Consider the following 21,166-nt stretch of genomic DNA (forward strand, 5'->3'; position numbering starts at 1 on the left):
TCACGGGTCAGTACACATGGAAAGGAGTCGTATCTCTTGCTAAATGTTCTTTAGAAGTTAGAGCTGCTCGCAAAAGTTGGCGTCAGAACAAAACCACTAAAAAAATTGATTTCTTAGCACTTTATACGTGCAGCACTTGCTTCAACATGTCCTCTGGAATTTTCTGCTCTACTCGTACACCGTGACGCTCAGCGTTTTGCCATACACACATCACTAGTTATGATAACGATATCATTCAGAATGCATGACAGTGTAGAGCTTTGTGCGCCAGATGAAGATGTAGTGATATTTCATGATTGCGCTTCTAAGACATTGTTTCATCACATTGCTTTTTTCAGTAGAGCGCATGCTTCCAGGGTGTGACGAAATTAAGATACTTTCGTGGCTATCTCTTATTCCGAAGAGTTTTTTGTCTGCACCTCTGAGGCTCTAATTCTAGACTGAACGCGGGAGGAAGCCTGTTATCCTCGACGCAGGCAGTAGTAGCCAGAGCCCGTGGTGATGGAATTCTGTATGCCGAGGCGGACGATATGGGCGTCTGAAACGCTTGATGTGCTGTCATCACGTGGGTGCTATGGAAGGTGGGTGCCACGTGGGTGCCATGGCCCAGTTCCAAGCTCACTTTACTCGCGTGGCCCGCTGAAATACGCTGGTATTCCTGGCCGTCACAAAGCTTCCCGCTTACATCGAGCTATCTTTCCGAGCTAGCAAATACTCTGATGTGCATATTGTAAGGCCAATAAAATCTAAAAACCTGCCATATAAGCTGTTTGCTTCAGCAGCGTCTAGCCATTGATATATAATAAGGTTTTGTGGTGCCGTCCTCGTGTCATATCTTATCACGAGTTAGTGTTCTTATGCTGTCCTGTTAGCGAGAACGAATCATGTGCCTGCCTCGAGCTATAGTCATTTCTTGCGCTCAACCCTATGCTAAAATAACTAAATCATATTTGTGTCAACATATAGCTGTCATCAAATTCCTGCCAGTCCCCAGTATATACATTATTTTCAGTCTGCCATATCACTGAGCGTAGAAGGTACGCAGTATGTGTGCTGTTGGCGTAGGGAGCTGCCAGTATGAATTTGTCCGATCAGTGCGCACATCTAGGACACAGTTGGTGCTTTCAATAACTCACGCTCATTAAGTGTTGGATACAGTGTCTTATTGCTTTAATGTATGAGCATGTTTGTTCAGGAGAAGCAAGGCATTGTCAGGTTCGAAACCACAATTAGCTTGGTTTTTCTTGATTTATGCGATGCAAATCAGAACCAGAATAATAAAAAAAGAATGTTTGTTATTATTACAGCTGACCACACCCGCTCACGCTTGCAGATGTTGAGTTTCTGGCAGCAAATTTTTGCTGCCAAAAACTCTAAACTGAACAGAAGCTCTGAATTGTCTGCCAGAAACTGAATTTTTCTTGCAATGACCTCCCCCTGTTGTGAGGTTACAGCATGCTACCAATGAAGAAAAGTGACGCTGTAGGGGAACAATGTCAAATTCAGTCCCCACGCAATGCGCTGCTAGTTTGTGATTTTGCACACTTCAGTCCTCTTTCCACAAATGCGTGCCGTGCGCAATTTCGACAGACTGACTGCTGAGGAGACGACTAACAGGGGACACGCCGCCGCATAGAGGTGCAATTTCGACGTGTAAGACGCAGCTGAATGATACGTTGTCTGTAAAAAAAAGTAAAATAAAAGAGGACATTAAGAAAAATTTAATCTGACGTTAAGAAAAATTTTATCTACTGACTCACTAAGCATGGTAACAGCGTGGCACTCCACAAATGCAGTGCATTCCTTAATAGCACGTAAATTCTACATAAATAAACGAAAAAAACACAAGAAGTAAAATTATGCTGCGCGCCCAGCCATGCCAGCATAGCCGCTACCGAAAGAGCCGATGTCTGTGCGCGGTTCGAGCTTACCAAAGCAAACTAGGGAAAGGAAATATTCTGCACATAGATTGCTCAACATAGATAAAGAGCAAACTAATAAAAATGGCAGTCCACTTGATTGTTTCAGCTGGTAAAGCCGATCCATGGCGAATGAAATAGTGTCAGTACCAAGAAGGCTTTGTGGAAGTCTCTCCTATTGCGTATTGCCGCTTTACAGTTAATGCTTCTTTACAGTTACTGCCTCTTTACAGCCTCTTTACAGCTTACAGAGTATTCTGTTTTTACACTAATTGCTTCTTTACCGCCTCTTTACAGTTCACAGATATTTCCTCTTTACAGTTTTTGAAACGATGCTTCATCGCTTCAGGAGCATCACAAAGGTGACAATTCACCGTAGAGACAAAAATGCACTTTTTTTTCTACAGTCCTGCATTAACTATTAATATCTCAGCGTGTAGCTTAAAGAAAAATGTTTTTGTACATAGTGTGAGGGGCGTTTCATGTACCCTCTTGAGTACGTCACAACCTGGTAAACCAAAATACCCAGAGCGAAACATTAGCAGAGGAAAGAGCAAAAAAATTGTTTGTATACAACAGTATCCGCGTCACCAATACAGGAATTCAGGGGAAAAATGAACAAGCAGGAAACGAGCAGACAAATGCACCCCATGCATGAATTCCCACAAGCAATTCTGATCAGAAACATTGGAAGACCCAGTGATGCTAGGTAAAGCGTGAACTAAATTTACTTGCAAGAATGCTCGCACCATTTGGTGGGCAGTGCCTTGGAGAAACAAGAATTGTGAAAACATTTGTCTGACATGCAGGTGGACTTAACCGAGGCCACCAGCACTGAAGACTCCTTAGCTGGAACTGCATAAAAAGTGGACCTAGTGATCGCGTTGTGCGCTTTGACTGCATGAAGTGTTTGTGTACTGATGCGTGCGTGAATAATAAATACCCTTGCAGCCCTGGAACATGCTGCCGCGTTCCACTCTTAAAAGCGATGCATACGCGTCCTGCAATTTTTGCCATATGACAGCCTCAGCTGTTCATGCAACACAAACCCAACTTGCACTCACACGCACAACACACACATATGGTCTTGTATCCACACTCGATTCTCACTCCGAAGGTACAAGATCGTATCGTGGGGTATTCGTGTCCTTTTATTGCCTTTTCCTTTCATATTAAATGTGTAATAAGTGCTCCCAGAAACTATTCTGTGCATTGCCTTCACATGTTACACTTGCTTTCTCCTTGGAACAGGTACTTATGGGCACTGTCAGCTGCACTCTTTTGATAGGGATGAACAGGTAAACCGTTTGCAGTCAGTCTCGAAAAGGACTAATGGTTCTGGGAGAACTTTACTTTCCCAAAAGCACTTACCTCTTCTCTTCTTTTTTGGTATTTTTCATGAAATATAATTACTTGCGACCACAGCACAAAATATCATTAGTTATTGAGCACACTCACTCACAGCAATAATTCTGTTCACGAAATACTCGAGTTACATTCATTTTTAGTTCTGAGCGACAGTGTTGTGAAGTATGAATAATATATGTCGTATGGGGCATGCATTAGCGTGTGTTCAAGAGTGTCCACTGATTTTTGTCCACATCACATAGAAAAACGATGCTCTCCATCTCTACTCAATACACACATTATCTGTCGTCCATTTACTCAAAGCCAAATTTTTGCCTCGATGGCTCGATGGTTATTGTGTTTAGCTGCTTTCCCAGAAGACGCGGGTTCGATCCCGGCTGCAACATTTTCATTTAGATGGAGGCGAAATTCTTGAGGCCAGTGCGCTGTGCAATCTCAACAACCCGGTAAATAACCCCAGCTGGCCGAAATCACCCGGAGCCCTCCACTACGGCGTCCCTCACAGCCAAGTCGCTCTGAGACGTTAAACTCCATACGGCAAACCAAACGAAATTTTTCTCATTACACCTCCATGTGCCAGCTGTTGTCTCCTTTGAGGTCCATGGGATCCTGCCCTTAGCAGATATTAGATGACAGTCTCTTTTGTAGCCACATGTCGCCGGTTGTGGGAGCCTAAGTAGTAATAACATATAATAGATTTATTCCCCCTCACTATGACACCCCTGAGCTGCTTTGGGAAGTTAAACCTATATAAGCTAAACTAAACGTTGCCAAAACTGGTTTGGCGATCTTGCGAGTGGCGCCGGTTGCTATGATATGAATACTGATCTTCTTTCTGGTGTCTTTCAGCAGTGACAAGGGTCTGTGCCCATCGAACTGTCACTGAGAAAGCAAGAAGCCGTTCGCGTGCGCCGCACTTGGCGCTTTCGTTACGTGGGTGCCAGCGGAAACCAAGACCCGCTTCCTCGCCACCGCAACGATGAGCGGAGCGAAATTGGTGCCTAGAGGTGAGCGAGACTGCGAATAATTGGACTCAAGTGGATCAAGTGAGCAGCCCAAGAATGGGGGCGCTCTTTCTTACCGCTTATCTGTGCTGTCGGCGTTACTAAAACCAGCCGTTACTGAAACCAAGCGCGTCAGGAAGCGCTCTACAGAATAGATTGATTCGCCCTTCACTACGTCATAATATTCGTAGACTTTAGGAAAGCCTTCGATTAGGTAAATCATAGAAAACTTTTAAGCAAATTTCAATCAGTACTCAAAAACTCAAAATATAGTTCGTTGGCTGGAAAGTGTTCTTGTTTGCCGCAGGCAATTTGTAAGTATTGACGGGAGCGCATCCCAAGTGTGTGACGTGACATCGGGAGTACCACAGGTCTCGGTACTCGGACCGTTATTGTTTCTTGTTTACATAAACGACCTCATTGAAGATTCAGAAATCAAGACCAGATTATTTGCAGACAACTGTATTATTTATACTAATGTTAATTCAGTTGAAGATCAAGTTAAACTTAATGGTTACGTGTTCAACATTACCGAATGCTGTAGAAAGTGGCAAATGTCTTTAAACCCCAGTAAAACAGTATGTATGACAATCACACAGAAATATCATCCACTCGAATTTGACTACTCATTACAAGAAAACAAACTTAATCGAGTAACAGAATATACATACCTGGGAGTGACAATTACTTCAGACCTGCGTTGGAACACTCACGTACATAACATTGTTGCTAAAGCAAATAAAAGATTAGGATTCATTAGGCGGTCACTTAAGCATGCTACACAGGATACTAAACTTACGGCTTATAAGATGCTCGTACGCCCTATAATGGAATATGCGTGTGAGGTGTGGGATCCCTACACTCAAACACTTGCAGCTGTACTGGAGCGAGTGCTGCGACGTGCACTTCGCTTTATCCATTCTCGCTTCCGAAGACAAGATCAGGTAACCCCACTTTACACTTTAGCGAACTTGCGCCCTCTTCAATGTCGCCGGAAACAAAAATGACTCATTCTTTTCTATAAGATTATGAACAACATGGTACATATCGATAAGCAGCAGTACATAAGCGAAACTACTTCACGTATCACTCGGGGTAAACATTGCAGACACGTAAAAGAACAAAAGTTTTCTAAGCACTGCTACAAGCATTCCTTCTTCCTGTCCACAGCGAGAGAATGGAACAGACTGCCAGAGAATGTGGTGCTCGCATCGGGTGTGGATGTGCTCTCTGCTGGAGTTCGTGATTTGTTGGTATAGTGCCTAATATAATGCGCCTTGCATTTGTGTTTGGCATGGTGTTTTCACATTGTTTTCTGTTTAGTTGCAGCGATATTTTTGCGCATTTTTTATTTGTTGCTTAGAGGTCAGTTCCATTTTTTGATATGTTAAAACTTGGCACCGACTGGACGGTGCTGGTGTTTTGTTTGTCGTGTTCCGCCTTTGTAATCTGTACCTTGTATCACTCCGATCTTCGTCCTGACCGGACTGATAGTATCTCTAATAAATAAATAAATAAATAAATAAATCCCTCATAGCCGGAGTCGCTTTTGATGTTAAACCCCTTTAAGCTAAACTAAACTGAAGGTTCCCAAAACTGGTTTGGCCGTCTCTGGAGCTGCGCCAGTCACTCTGATATGCTTACTGACCTTCTTCCTCGTGTCTTCCAGCAGTGGCAAGAGTCCGTGCCCATCGAACCCTCATTGAGGAGGAAGCTGCCATGCGTGTAGGCAGCACTGTGCGCCTTCGTCACGTGGGTGCCAGCGGAAGCTTAGGCCCACTCCCTCTCTACCGCAACACTGAGGGGAGTGAAATTGGTGCCCAGAGGTGAGCAGCACCATGAATAACTCGGTGAAATTAAATCAAGTGAGCAGCCCCAGAATGGGGCTGCTCATTCTTACCGCTTATCTGTGCCGTTGACTCCTATGAAAGCCCCATCAAGCACTCTTCTCAACTATACCAGAGCTTTAATCTTTCTCTTATTCTGCACAGAATATTTTCAACATGCTGAACATGAATGGGAGTGATCTGTGTTGGTACTTATCAAGTCTAGGAAGGCAAGTGGCAGGAACAAGGTGCAATAAAGGGACCATTACTTCAACTAAATGAGCTGAAATCCATTTAATTTTTGTTTGGGAGCATGATGTTATAATTTAGGATTGTAAAATTGTGATGAAAAAAAAAAGTGCGCGAACGAAGTTGTTACTAAAACCAAGTGCGTCAGTGAGCGCTATAGAGGAGCAGCTAATACTATGAACGCAAAGGCGTTTTCATTTTCCCTCGTTCTTTGTGGGAACCTGAAGAGAACTGTGAGCGAGGACATGGAAGGAGATAGGTGTTAAGCACGCTTGTGGGGCATGCGGCTTCTAACAGAGCGCACGTGATTATGAATCTGCAGTCATGGCAGATATCTATCTGGTTGTGGAGGATGCCAGCTCTTGCTGTGGTAATTATTGCCATTTGCCTCACTGTCTTCAACGACTTGTGCGGCATACTGCGCACACAATCGGCGATGCCTGAGCATCACCTCTTAGAAAATCTAAAGTTTAACTGCCCAATTTTGTTACCCGAACTTCACTCTGACACGATTTTTCTGCGAGTACCTGTGCTATCTGCGGAAGCATTCCAATTCAGGTTGCGCTCCTTTAAACCTAAAGCTGCACTCTTGTAATGCTTTCAGAAGCAGTGGATCATTCCATGTCTATGGAGTTTTGAGTGCCTGGGCAAAACATTTTATAAAAGCAAGTACGCATACTTACTTGGTGAAAAACAGCTGTAGGATAAACAGGAGAAGCATGTGCCAGGATTTTCAGGGAAGGCGGCTAATAATTTTTGAACATAGGGTTTTTGAGGAGAAGAGCAGCTTTTTCCTGAATAGTAATAGCCTCGTTGGTGGATGCCAAAAAAAAAAAGAAACCATGTTAATTAGTAAATTGAATAGCTAAATTCGAAGAGTTCACTTTTAAATTATTACACATAGGCACCTGTTTGCAATTAGGGATTCGCAGCCGGACTTTAGCAGTAGCCGTAAATGTTTTTATAGTTTTGAAAACACTATTACCCTTGCCACTGCGGCGCGACAAATTTGAGCCGTTTCTCGCACCGTTCAAAAACCGCGTGCTTGTAGGGCACACAGCTGCGCCAGTCAAAAGTCAACGCTCCGTGAAACACGGAGATCATAACATTCTCTACTTCACCAGCACTGCAGCAGCAATGTGGCAAGCAGCGGTGAGCACTGCAGCTCGGGCGAGGTTCAGTGCGTCCCGTGGTACGTGCGGCACACATTGTCACCATTGGATTGATGTCACTTCGCGCCCTCCCGCAGGCGCGTGGTCTTCAGATCTCGCGAGAAATTGTCCAATTTATTTGAACCACTTTGGAAAGGATAATTTCGATCTCAGAATTCTAAAAACGGACATGGTTATTACTTACGACTGGCTAGAAATATCGAATTGCAATAAGGCGCCACTCGGTAATGCCTAAAACGTTAGCTATTATAAATATTTGATTCTTAACATGATGTTGTTTTCTGACATCAGCAAACACTTGTATGGCTATTCCACAAAAAGCTTCTATTTACCACAAAAACTCTTTACCTCAGATTAGTGGGGTCATCCTCCCTGAAGCACCTGGTATACATTGCATAGAAGTTTTATGAAGGACAGAGCTCATGCGTTCCTCGGCTATGAATGAAGGCATGTACTAATTCTCCCACTAAATTTATCAATTGGTTAACAGATGACGAACAATCTTGCCACCGTCCAAGTTTTTTTGTGTTCATGAAGATGTTACCCGAAATATCTAATGCTGTAAACACTCTGTCCCCGAACATGCATTTCGCTATGGAAGTCCCTCACTACAAAAATCGGTGGCATCAAAGTCTCTCGGTATACACCTGGCAGCTGTTAATGTCTGTCACTTTTGTCTGTCACTTTTGGAGTCGATAAAAATTAGTCCATTGTCTTAAAAGTCTCTGTTTACTAAACTCTGTCGCTGTCAATGTTTGGCGAAACAATTCTGCCGCTGGTGAAAATGACGTTTTAAAGTGTTCTCATGAGATAATTACCGCCATGAACTTGCCGGGTAAAACTCATCTTCAATAAAAGCTCCCACCATCAAAATCTTTCACAATAAATAATCATCACCTGAATGTCTGGCAATGCGAATTGCCAGTATGCGAATTTTCTTGTGTCGGTATTTGCCCTGCAAATCCTTTCGCACTTATTTGGGCTATCCGCAACAAAACAGTTCAGGCTCTATCAAAAAATTCTTTTTTGTGTGTTTATTCTCTAACACTAGCATATGCAGCGTCATTCGTCTTCTGGTCCACGTGGCTTGCTTTAGACCCCGTATAGGTCATCATCATCACCCTGACTACAGCCACTGCAGGGCAAAGGCCTTGCCTGTGTCTCTCCAATTAACCCTGCTCTTTGCCAGATGCAGCCATTGTATCCCGGCAAACTTCTTAATCTCATGCCCCAAACTAGTTTTCTGCCGCCCCCTGTTACACTTGCCTTCGCTCAGAGTTCACTATGTTACCCTTAAGGACCAGTGGTTATATTGCCTTCGCATTACATGCCCTGCCCAGGCCCATTTCTTCGCTTGATTTCGACTAGGATATCTTTAACCCGCATCTGTTGCCTCACCCACTGTGCCTGCTTCTGGTCTCCTAACATTATTGCAGTCTCATAACTTCCATATCTGGATACGCTGTCCTTAACCTAACTACAACCATTTTTCGGCATCATAGGTGATTACCAGTAAGATACAGCTTTTCTATGGGCATAAACAGCCGGGGAGGTATTTATACCGTTTTCACACCAGCATCAACAACTGTGGTTCTATTTCCGGGGCCCCTGATAGAGCGGACTGAATCATTTTTGTGCGCTTTGTCTGTGCGGTTGCATTCATGCATAAGAGACCTGGCTTCGGTGAGAACTAGGATTTCGAGATTTAATTAAACTCCATAGCAGGGACGGCTACTATACAGCAAAATGCACCACATTCCTGAGGCATGCGGCAGTTTCCTGTATTTAATTCATAAGTATTCGTGCGATGCTGATCGTTCATGCGTATACCCTAGCCTGTTGCCTTTCATCGCATTTAAGGCACTCCTATTTCCTGAAGGTGAATATAAATATTGTGTCCTGTTACCTTTTAGTAATCACTGGGATATCGCTTTTTGGTATTTGGAGCTTTTTTTTTGCTGCTTAAAAAATTGTACATAACGTACATACTATAGTGGCGTACTTTTTTTCATGTAATGTGCACGTTGTAACAGAAACCATTTGATTACAACTCGGTGGTTACTGCGCTCCATGGTGAACCGGAGGACTCTCTTTTAAGGCGAAAGCCTTTAATGGCTCATACTGTCGTGACCAAGACGCGTTATCGAATTTGTCCGCGTTTCAGATTGGTGGAAATGGTCGTGACGTCACAGCGCGCGAATTTTGACGGGTGTCCACCGAGATATGAGAGACAGTTACTGCGTGACTTCTTCTCCTCAAATACAAATCTCATTTTCTTCATTACGGCCCCTCTTTCTTCTTTCACTCCACTTCCTCCCTTCCTGTACGGTGCGGTTCAGGCGTCCACCGAGATTACAGAGAATTACAGCGCCATTTAATTTCCTCAAAATGCGTTATATCGCGCCAAACGGGTGGCGTTCCGTGGACACCCTGGCAGCGCTACAACACGCTGTCGCGTTCCACTCCTAAAGGCAAAGATTAAGCTGATTGACTGGCAATTTATTAATGCACCAACAGAATGTGAAGTGAACAATCGCGTAGCAGAATGCAGCACTCAGGCTTTCGCCTTTCACCACTTTAGCCGCTAAAGATTCTCCTAATTTTTCAATCTGGTCGAGACGACAAAGTTTGGTTGGAAGCAAAACGCAAAAACGCCCAAGTGTTTTGAAAAATCACTGCACGTTACTAACCTCCGGGCATCTAGATTTACCCTAAGCCATTCGCTGCTGTGTCCCCCGTAGCCTGAGTCGCTTCGGGACGTTAAGCCACCAATTTTTGTTTGTTCTTTTTTGGAATACTGCGGAAGTTAAATTTGCTGTAACTGGGTCAGTGACGTTTTTGTTGTTTCGTCCTGATTGGCAGCTCGAGCCTTTCGGCAGGCCATCGTCCAAGCCGCGGGCGCCTGTTATGTCTGGAGGATTACCATCACGCAGGTGGCACCCAGAGCCGGCTGTCGTCCAGCAGCCCCTAGTGACTCAGCCATGCAGAATCAATGGCTGCAAGTGAGGATGACTGCACATGCTTTTCCCATGTAGCAGAGGCGAACATTACTCTATGGTATATGGCCAGAAAAGCACAGCTAAAAAACTGCAGATAAGCCTACACATACACAGAACCTCGTAATAACTTAAAACCCACAGCTTAAAACTCAAAATCAAGTCTACGCAAATCGTGAAATACGAGTGGTGTGTACAGAACTGCTCAGTTTAGCATTTTCCCACCTGGAATAACCATGCATGGTTTTGCCTGAAATTAAGGGGGGGGGGGGAGGCGTAATTTGCAAGCTTTTTTGCGGTAGACGTCTCTGAGCGCACTCGTATTCTTAATATGCACCTCCGATGTTCAGTTTATTCAATATAACTAAGAAACTGAAAGTGCACGATCGGCGCAAACAATCTCTTTGGTGAGATGTTAGTGTTATGTACAGCGTTTGCTTTCATCATCATCGTCATCATTTATTTTCCCTTAAGGACCCCTAGGTGGGGCATTACATAAGGGGGGAGCAAAAATACGAAATCACAAACAATTAGAACATTGGAAATATAATTTTATTTTCAACTAAATATTTATTTCAACTAAATAATTTCAACTAAATATTTATTTCAACTAAATAATTATTTTCAACTAATATATTTAAATATTTTCAATACTGCAGGCCCCTTTACGGGGCCCTAGCAGGTGGGCATACACAACAGTTACACTGAGGCAAGAACTACATCACACAACACAAGGAAATTTCAAAATGCGGCAAGATCACATGCAAAGATAAATCTAGTAGAACAGTGGTTCATTTGTCTACCTGCGGACAAACTATGTACAATCAGCTCCAGACAAGGTTACCATATGAAGTGATCAAACACGGCTAACAGTGAACAACATGCACGTAGAAGCGAAAACAAAAAATGAAAGAAAAAACCTTGGCTCTCAATACAAGATACGTGTATGATGGAAACAATAATAATGCTGAATGATAGCGGACAATTGAACCCAGGAAGACAAACTATGACTACGCAAGGGGTGATGCACTGATTAAGACGACAAGAAGGAACGGAAGTGAAACGGATTATCAATCCCCAGAGGCCCATGTGCATCACTGAGAGCGTTACTCTGCGGCAATACTGGCCTCGAGCCTTGTAGCGAACGTTGTTAAGGTCGGCGCATGAGTAATCGAGGCATCCAGTTTGTTCCATTCTCGGATGGCTACAGGAAAAAATGAATGTTTAAGTGCATCTGTGCGATAGGAATAATCAGTTAGAGTGAGTGCATGTTTGTGTCGTGTCAGTCGAGTCTGGGACGGGCAAATATATTTTGACACATTGATGTTATAATCGTTATGCAACAGTTGGTATAAAAATTTTAAACGCGCGTGCTTTGCTCTCATTGATAGCGTCGGGAGTCCTGAAATAGCTGCAAGGTTCGATGGGGAGTCAGTACGCTTATATTTATTATGGATGAACCGTAGTGCCTTTCTTTGTATTTTTTCTAGTTTTGCTTTGTTAGTGGTTGATTCCGGAAACCAAACAGTGTGGGCGTACTCTAAAATAGGTCTTATGAAAGTTTTGTATGCTAGGAGTTCAGTAGATGCTGGTGCGAGTGGGATACATCTAAAAAAAAACAGTTTTCGTAATGCTGCCGATGTTACATTAGCGATGTGTACGTCCCATCTAAAGTCAGCGGTTAGTGTAATATCAAGATACTTAGGCTGGGAGACTGTCATGAGTGGCGTACCGTGAATGCTGTAAGGGAAAGATGAGGATATTTTTTTCCTGGTTACTGACATGCACACTGATTTTTTAGAATTAACGGTCATCTGCCATTTGTCACACCAATCCACCACAGCGTCAAGTGACTGGGAAAGCGCAATGTGGTCTTCCGGACTTTCTATTTTCCTGTAGATGATGCAGTCGTCTGCAAATAGCTTAATGTTACACTTAATCTGAGCGGTTATATCGTTTATATATTTTAAAATATATATTATTTTCAACTTTCTTAGAGAAAGTGGAAATGCTGTCATCATCAGCTCCACGTATTTCTCTGCAAAAGAAAACTTGTGTTGTTTCATTAGGGATACTATGAACCAAGCGAGAACTCTTAATTTATGCTATCTACAGGATGTTACAACTGGACTTACCTTCAAAAGCTGGCGGCTGGATGAAACAGGTTTTTGCGCTTATGCTCTGTTCTTTCCTTGCTACTAATGACTAAAGTAACGAAGCTTCAAAAACTTGTGGCATGACGAGACAGGTTAGGGCATTTCTCCTCTGTTCTTTCTTTTCTACTGATAACTAACATGACCATCCAAAGCTACTGCCATGAAGAGCCAAGTTACCGTGTTTCTGTTGTGTTCTTTCCTTGCTACTAATGACTAAAATAACGAAGCTTCAAAAACTTGTTGCATGACGAGACAGATTACTGCATTTCTCCTGTGTTCTTTGCTACTGATAACTGACCTGAGCTTCAAACCCTACTGGCACGAGGAGTGGCGACGACTCAGACACAGTTTGCCTAGCGAGGCCTAAGCGTGTGTTGCCTCGGCTTCGGACAACGTCACGCTGGCATTAGGTTGAGCTCAACTCCCACTGCCTCCATATTGAGTAGTCCCATACGGTGACAAATATTGTATACTCAATAATAAATTCGGTGTTAGGACGGTGCTCATAAGTTCACGCAACATATCCGATAGAGGGAGGAGAAAACTGCGTCTTCAATCAACTTCGAGAATGTTTTAACCTTCAAGGGTTGGATTCGGACAGGATCCCTTAGAAACTGGCAGCTGCCTGGGCTTGATTGCTTTTTTTCCTTATCTAGGTCTGAGCTCAGCATCAGAGTTCCATGTCTCTTCATTTGCAATGATCCCTGAGTTGTTTTATAAGTGTGTGCATGTCCGTATGAAGCGGATCATGTTTGCCGGTCCCTTGAAAAGTTGCCTTTATTGTCGTATGGCCCTGGGTACACTTTACTTTTGTCGATTCGACTATGGGAACCGCATGCGAATTGCCTTCTCCTTTTTTGTGAGCTTGCGGTCAGCTTCCTGAAAAAACTTTAGCTTTGAAATGAAGTATGGTGTCAAAAACTTACCCAGTACATGTGCAGCACGTCAACAATCCACAAGCGTTGACGTGTCCTCTCAAGAGAATTGAACAGCACGGCGAAGAATGAAAGCAGGGTGATAACAAAGTAAGCGCAAAAATTGAAATTCAGGGGAAGGATAGTGTTGGAAGAAGGAAAAGCAGAAGCATAAGTTGGAATGTGAATTAGGAGGGTACAACGGTGGCAAGTTGAGAAGTCCCGCTCTGGTTGCGCCACCCTTTGTTGCTTCTAAACGCATCTCCCGATATACATTATGGTTTGAATGAGCACCAAACAACTTACGCACGCATAAGAGACAGAGTTGGATGCAGTAGCAGGGGGGTGCTCCCCATAAATTCACCGTTTCAATTGGCACACAGTGAACACTTTGTGAAAAACACCTCACTGCCTTTCCCAAGTGAGGCAATTACTTGCGCAAATATTGTAAGGCCCTTAATGGCCACACAGAATCGTGGGTAAACATGTTCTAATCAGCATAAGATCTGCCGTAAAATCACTAAAAGTAACTCTACTCAGACATAATTTGGCATTCGAGCTTTTCACCACGACAAATGCATGTGTGTCTGTGGCGGCCTTGCCTGGCCGAAGCAGCATAGCTAATCGGCCCAATATTTAAAATTTATTGGCGAAATCCGGCCCTGGGAAGGACAAGAGGGACACCGCCCATTTCCAATACAGGGCTAATTATCTGTGGTGCATGGAGGGGTGCACTCCGTTTTCCACGAGGACGGGTGCTTGCCACTCTGATTGTGCGGGCCACGTGCCTCGTTCCTCTGCCAACGAAGACTCATCCTTTGTGGCTTCAATATTCCTCCCTGAAAAAGAAAAATAATTGGTTTTTGATGAAAAGAACTGGTTGACTATTTGCCTCACATTTCGGCGGACATCTCTAATGTGCTATGAGAGAAGGGATAAAGGAATGGGTTCAAGGAAAAGAACAGTTGCCGTAGTGGAGGGCTCATTGTTTCAGTATTCCTCCTCCAATAATGAGGCAAGCACATTGCAGCACATGCTAGCCAGGATCAGCAAACGCTGGAGAGGAAGCCAAAACTGGGAAATGTTGCACTGCGCAGCTCTACAGCACTGAGGAGCCTTGGTTCAGTGGGTTGGTTTACAAGTCCTCTGCTACCAAGCGGCAGTGCTTCGTACTGTACTCTTAAATGCCACTTCCGCGTAGTGCAAGTTAACTGCCTCAATATATTGCAAAATCAAGCTGCTCTCAGATTTCGCAACAGGGAGTACCGAAATCGTCGTTCAATTTTTCAAGTCTTAGAAAAGTTTCCTTCTCCATGAATATTCTTGTTATGTACGTTACAAAGCACATTTGGGCCATATATGCTTCTTTTCATTATTCACTGAAATGTTTGGAGAGTGTAACAAGCAAACCAATAAAAATGATATGTCTTCATCTTTAAAAAAAATTCCAGCGATATAGTTCTGCATTCTTTGGTTTGTAGTATTACTCCTCCTCATCATCCGCATCTTGCATACCTCAGTTATTCACTGCATTAATTCAGTAGGCAGCATAGCTATTTGGCCATATCTGCTGCGAAATTTTATATCCATTAATATATTAGCAGTAGGTAGTGCCACCTCTTAGCAGGGCTGTCAGTTAAGAGCTATTTGCTTGTTACATTGGCGTTTCATGGACAGTTGAACAGTTTTCTCATTGCCGCATGAAGCGTGATAGTCTTCTGAAGTCCGAATCGTGACCCGCTCCTACCACCGGTTTACAACACAGGGCCTCTACACGAAAATGCTAGACAGGTATTATGAAAGAGGTTGGGTAAACATGCCATTGACTGCCAACGCTAGAAAACATGCTTGTCCCCCAACTGACATACCTCGTCCCCACAAGTGCAGTTTTACACCCATATACGAGCCGGATAATTGTAAACTGGAGATTTAGTATCAATTGACCCAGAAAGAAAAACTGTAGAACCAATTGAATTTCCAACCGGTTACAACTGGTTTTGAATTCGACCAGTTCAGTTTCCTACTTGTTCCAATTAGAATGGAGTTCCAATTGGATGGTCCAAGTGGACTATCTAATTGAACCAGTTGAGTTTCCAATTGATGAGCCCAATTGGCCTTACTCATTGCATCCAATTGGTCCGTCCAACTGCACCAAATTTATCCAATGAATGTTTGCATATTTTACAAACAGGGTATAACTAATATGGTTCTTATCATAAGACATGTCAGCAGCTTAACCTACCAAACTGTACTCATAATATACACCAACACTGCAGTTATATAAATTGAATAACTGCGCTCAGTGGGCAAGCACCAGTGGCCCCAGCACAACAGCCTCATAAATTAGGTATATTAGTCGGAGCAGAATTATGTTCCCTGGATATCAATATTGAGCTAATATATGCTCCCCGTACCTGAATGTGCAGTGTTGCTAGTGTGTCGTATGTGTGTCTGCTGGCTTTGATTTCTATAAAAGCATGTTAATTTCAATACCAGAGAAAAATGTTGTCTGGCACTAGGCACAGTGTCTCCCTGCAGTCCTCGTAAATCGTTTTTCCTTTTGCACATGATAATATGTTAAGTTGTAGAAATATATTATTCACAAACATTGAGCTACCTTTCTCACTGAACATAACATATTTTGTAAATATTTTCTAAGTGAAACAACTGCCTGGCCTAATGGGTCTAACTGTCTAATCCAATTGGATGCAATTAATTGGTCGGGTGTCCAAAAACACAAATGGAACCAATTGGGAAATCCAATTTAACCAATGGGAATTGGAATTTCTAATTGGAATGCCCAATTGGTTGCAATGTTTTTCTTTGACGGGAATGCCAGTCACCTACAGCGTTTTAAATTCATCTGTCTCATATCTTCGCTTCCCCAGACTGGGTGCCCTTCTCAGAAGCCATAGCTGAGCTCGACCGCAGGCGCACCTTCAGCAGCTGACCATTAAGGCTCATCCACACATATCCAAGAACAGCTAGGCACAAAAATTCAGGGGCACTTTGGCTATCTAAAGTGCGTAGAGGCGAAAGCGTTTTCCGCACCACTTTGACTGCTTCAGTGGAACTGGTGGCGTCGCATATAATTGAGTACTAATCACTGTGATTACAAATCACTAATTAATGGTTAATTACTGATTAACACCTGAATACTAATTAATTGCTAATTAATGACGCTTAAGCTTCGCCTTTAGGTGTGGAACGCGACAGCGTGTTGTAGCGCTGGCATGGAGTCCACGGAACGCCACCACCTGTTCGGCACACGCTTTTTGAGGAAAGGAAATGGCGCAGAAATTGTGTTATCTCGGTGGACACCTGAACAGCACCGTAGAGGAAGGGAGGAAGTGGGAGTGAAAGAAGACAAAGAGGGCCCGTAATGAAGGAAATGAAAATTGTATTTGAGGAAAGAACTGTCTCACATATCTCGTTGGACACCCTTCAAAATTCAAGGGGGCACTTATTTTACCTTAAGTGCGGTCACTGATGTGTGGTTAAGATGTTAAGCTTCGCCTCTAAGAGTGGAACGCGACAGCATCTTGCAACTCTGCCAGGGAGTCCATAGAACGCCATCGCGCATTCGGTTCTACGCCTCGCTCGACGGTAAATTGGTTTTTGAGGAAAGGAAATGTATCTGTCTCTCATATCTCGGTGGACACCTAACCCTCGCCGGAAGGGAAGGGAGGAGAATGAGAGTGAGCGAAGACACCGTATTCACTAGACGCGCCTTAGTTCATTCCAAACGATCGAGCTGGCATGGCGGAGTGGATAGCATCCTCGTCGCGCACGCCGAAGACCGGGGTTCGATTCCTGAGCTCGACCAATTTCCTACTCTCGTTTTTGTTTATCTGGTCTGACTAGAAACGTTAATTAGGCAAATTGGTTAAGTAAACAATTAACTAAGCTCAGTACCACTTGGAGCATCACTATACTTTCCCTTCAATTGGTTGCATGGTTACTAGGCAAAGTACAATTGGCCCCGTTTGAAATTTGCGCACTGTGACGTCACGGCCGTTTCGACCAATTGAAAAGCGTGACATTTTCTGTCGACAACTGCTGCTTACAACGATGAGGCATTAAAGGCTTTCGCCTTAAAAGGTAAGAATCTAGGGGCCACTTTCGTGTTGCGAACACAAGCGGAAAGCATCGCTAGGTTTTCTCGATCCACATCAGCTTTTTTTAATGCTGAGGTGGAGGTGCAGGGCTCGATGGCATGCAGCACTGCAAGCAGTCACTGAAACTAAGCAATGTGGTTAATTTTACAGCAGTTAACAATGAGCACCGCCGAGAAAATAACTAGGACTGCATGCTAGAGCAGAGCTCCTCCTATAGCTGCGCTTGTACCGCGCTTATTAATCGTAATCGGTGCATGTACATATGTCGCTTCCACCGGTCTCAACTGTCAGCACTACGCCTGCGTTTCTCCAAAATTTTTCTGAACAAAAATTACAAACATTAAAAAATTGTAAGGTACTGTTGCGATAATATTGAAGGCAATGGTGCATTCCTTAGATGTGTAGCAACCAAGACTACCGCAGGAAAACAATAGGGAACGTGAACATTTTTGATCTCCAAAACAATAATAACAAAAAATGTACGCCTGTGTACGGGAGAAAATGTGATGTCTTACAATGCATGAAAAAACTGTTTCGCGGTCAAAAATTTTCTTACCCGGAATTGTTTGGTATGTTCTCTTGGTGCTCATCCCTACCGAATAGGCACAAACCAGCCAAAAGCGGCTACGTGAATGTATTCGAACGCAGCCTTTTAAAGAACTTAATTTTTCAAAACATTCGTGGAAAGAGACAACACATCTATTGTATATGTGCTCATTCAAGTTGCCTTAAACGAAAAGGTGTGGATGTGGGTTTGCAGCCCGGTACATTAATCCCGGCGTTAAAGCTATAAAAATTGGTCATTTACCATTTAACCAAGGCAACCTCCTCACTAGTGCCACTGATAGCATCAGCTGCCATCGCTGGGCAGTGGCGCATCGCTTAGCCACTGCACCACTGCGGCAGTAGTAGTAAGAGGACCGCCAGGGACTTATGAATTTAAAGTAGAGGATGACCAATTCAGCATATATGAGAATTCACCCATTAATGCTATTTTAATAACTTCAATTTGTGTACCATGAATTCCAACACCGGAGCCGAAGTGCTAGCCCACCTAATTTCCACTTGCTCTAACTACGCAAATCGACCGTAGTCTTTTTCTGCATCTTTACTAGCTTTAGCACTTTCTAGTCTGCCACTTCTAGCTTTAGCACTTTCTAGTCTGCCGTTCATCCAATGAGTTCTCTCTCACTGCTCCCGCTGACCATCATGGCCTTTTCCTTCCGTGTAAGGCAAATGCTTCCTTTCTGTAAAATATTCGTCAATATGTCACATCGAATTTTCAGTCGTGTGTGCGCATGAAAATGCACCGAAATCCGCAAGCTGGGTTTCAGCTGACAGCGTCTGCATCTAGTTCTAACTTTTTATTGTTCCTTTGATCACTTCTTTTTAGCTACGCAGTTTACATGGCTACATTTAACTGCGCGGGGAATTCACTTGCCACAGTGTGCTGGTCGGCCAAAAGTGGGAATTATAGCTACAGGCGCCCTGTCTCCAATGCGAGCGGTGCTCTCCGGTGCTGACGACGTCCAGTCTGCGGGTGGTGGTAGAGCGGCTGCGCTTCCCTGTAGAGGTCAATGGTCAGCAGGTACGTGCATCTCTACGAAATTACCGACGTTACGATCAAACATTGATTGTGTGATAGGTGCTGCAGCAGGAAGCTGGTAGCATCGGTTAATAATGTTTCCGGCGTACATGCTGCCGCTTGGTGGCCATTTAGTCGGCCCGAATCCTTCTCAAGACATGACTGTGCTGAATGATTCGTCATTACTTGTTTCTCAAATGTGGCTGTTTTCAGTCTAATAGTCTTTTACATTAATTATCTTCCCTTAAAGCTTCTAGCCATCTTTCACATCAGGTTAAGCATCATGTCAGGTGAAAAATTGGTAATGTATTGCTGGTTCTGCAGCAAGGGGGCATATAATGGCTTACATGGGACTGTTTCTACGCGTGCACCGTATGTCGCAATGTGCCGTATAATCAGTGCATTCCACTAGAATAGCCAATGCATTCGGTACCCATCACCTTCATCTGCATTAGCATGCTGCGCTCACTCTGTACTCAGGTACGAATCGCATGTTTAATCCAGGGCAACAATCATGTGCTTTCTTTCGCAGGTGGCCGCCGACATTAATTCTCTGATCTATGCCCCTCTAGTTCTGCGGGTGCGTTCACAAAGGTGTCATGAGCAGTGTCTGAATGTTCCCTGAATGGCGTCACTGTATTCTTGATGAAATACAGCTGACCTCCTGCATTCCTTTCTACGCAAGCTCCAGAATCCGCGGTTCCTGGGATGTCTCCAAAATCGCCATCATGTGCTCCGCCCGGTCAACGCAGAGGCTGCTAGCTGTCACACCGAAGTCTACAGTGTGTCTTGCGAATACCGCATTTGGCACATATTACACCGAGTGCCACATCACCATTGTAGAGATCTTGCAGAGAGCTCAATAGTGCATCTCTGCAGCGATAAATGCTGGTTGGACGCCAAATAGGAGCTCAGATTTGAAAAGACAGATCCAGAAGCAGCCGCCGCGGTGGCTCAGTGGCTATGGTGCTCGGCTGCTGACCCGAAAGATGCGGGTTCGATCCCGGCCGCGGCGGCTGAATTTCTTTGGAGGAGAAATTTGAGGCCCCTGTACTGTGCGATGTCAGTGCATGTTAAAGAACCCCAGGTGGTCGAAATTTCCGGAGCCCTCCACTACGGCGTCTCTCATAGCCCTAGTCGCTTTGGGACGTTAAACCCCATAAAACCAACCAACCAGATCCAGAAGCAGTGATTGAAAGAATGACGTTAGACTCTACTTCTGATTCTCAAAATTTTACTCAATGAAGCATCATTCTTCTGCTAAAAGAACTAAATATGACAAATATATGGGGGAATTTTAAGCGGTTTTTCGAAATTTCCTGAAAAAAAGTACGCTATGACCAATTTCAAAAGGCGGATTAAGTGCTGCTCATGGGAGTGCGGGAAAATGTTCCGCAAGCTTGGCTTCGCACAAAACCCTCCCCATCGACTGCAAATCTTTAGCGCTGATTTGCTCAATGCTTACTACCAGCCCTTAATTCACTTCCCACAGTATGCCGTTGGTCGTACTCTGGAAACAAGTTTCCACAGGAATTGAAATCTGGAGGGATGGTGGGCATCTAAGTTTTAGTGCCGGGGGGGGGGGGGGGGGGGGGGGGGTTGTGGAGAGCAGAGGAGAAGGAGCAGCAATTTTTATTTTTTAGTTGACGTGTAGCCTAGGACTAGCAACGATTATGTCTCCAACACTTCTGACATAGGTCACGAACAATCACTTAACATTACGCAAGAACTAAATCCGTATTTATACACATAAAAACTAATAAAAAGGAACACATAAAATGCGGGGAGGAACTAATCGCCAATTCAGACTACCTCCATACAACACAAATACAAGCACAGGCCGTCCTGATGATTATATC

The 21,166-nt window shown here is 43.9% G+C and overlaps 1 protein-coding gene across 1 annotated transcript in view; it reads left to right on the forward strand.

The window, feature by feature from the left end:
• The first annotated feature begins 2,059 nt into the window (after positions 1-2,059).
• LOC149346458 (uncharacterized) overlaps positions 2,060-21,166 on the forward strand; it is a 29,322-nt gene continuing 10,215 nt past the window's right edge. Inside the window, exons 1-3 of the mRNA XM_089541341.1 lie at positions 2,060-3,217; positions 4,137-4,294; positions 5,961-6,117. Coding sequence (XP_089397467.1) covers positions 4,267-4,294; positions 5,961-6,117 — 185 coding nt within the window. The 5' untranslated portion in view covers positions 2,060-3,217; positions 4,137-4,266. The remainder of the gene's footprint in view (positions 3,218-4,136; positions 4,295-5,960; positions 6,118-21,166) is intronic.

The sequence above is a fragment of the Amblyomma mixtum genome, chromosome 4, assembly GCF_055824585.1.
Source record: "Amblyomma mixtum isolate Tamu chromosome 4, ASM5582458v1, whole genome shotgun sequence".
NCBI lineage: Eukaryota > Metazoa > Arthropoda > Arachnida > Ixodida > Ixodidae > Amblyomma > Amblyomma mixtum.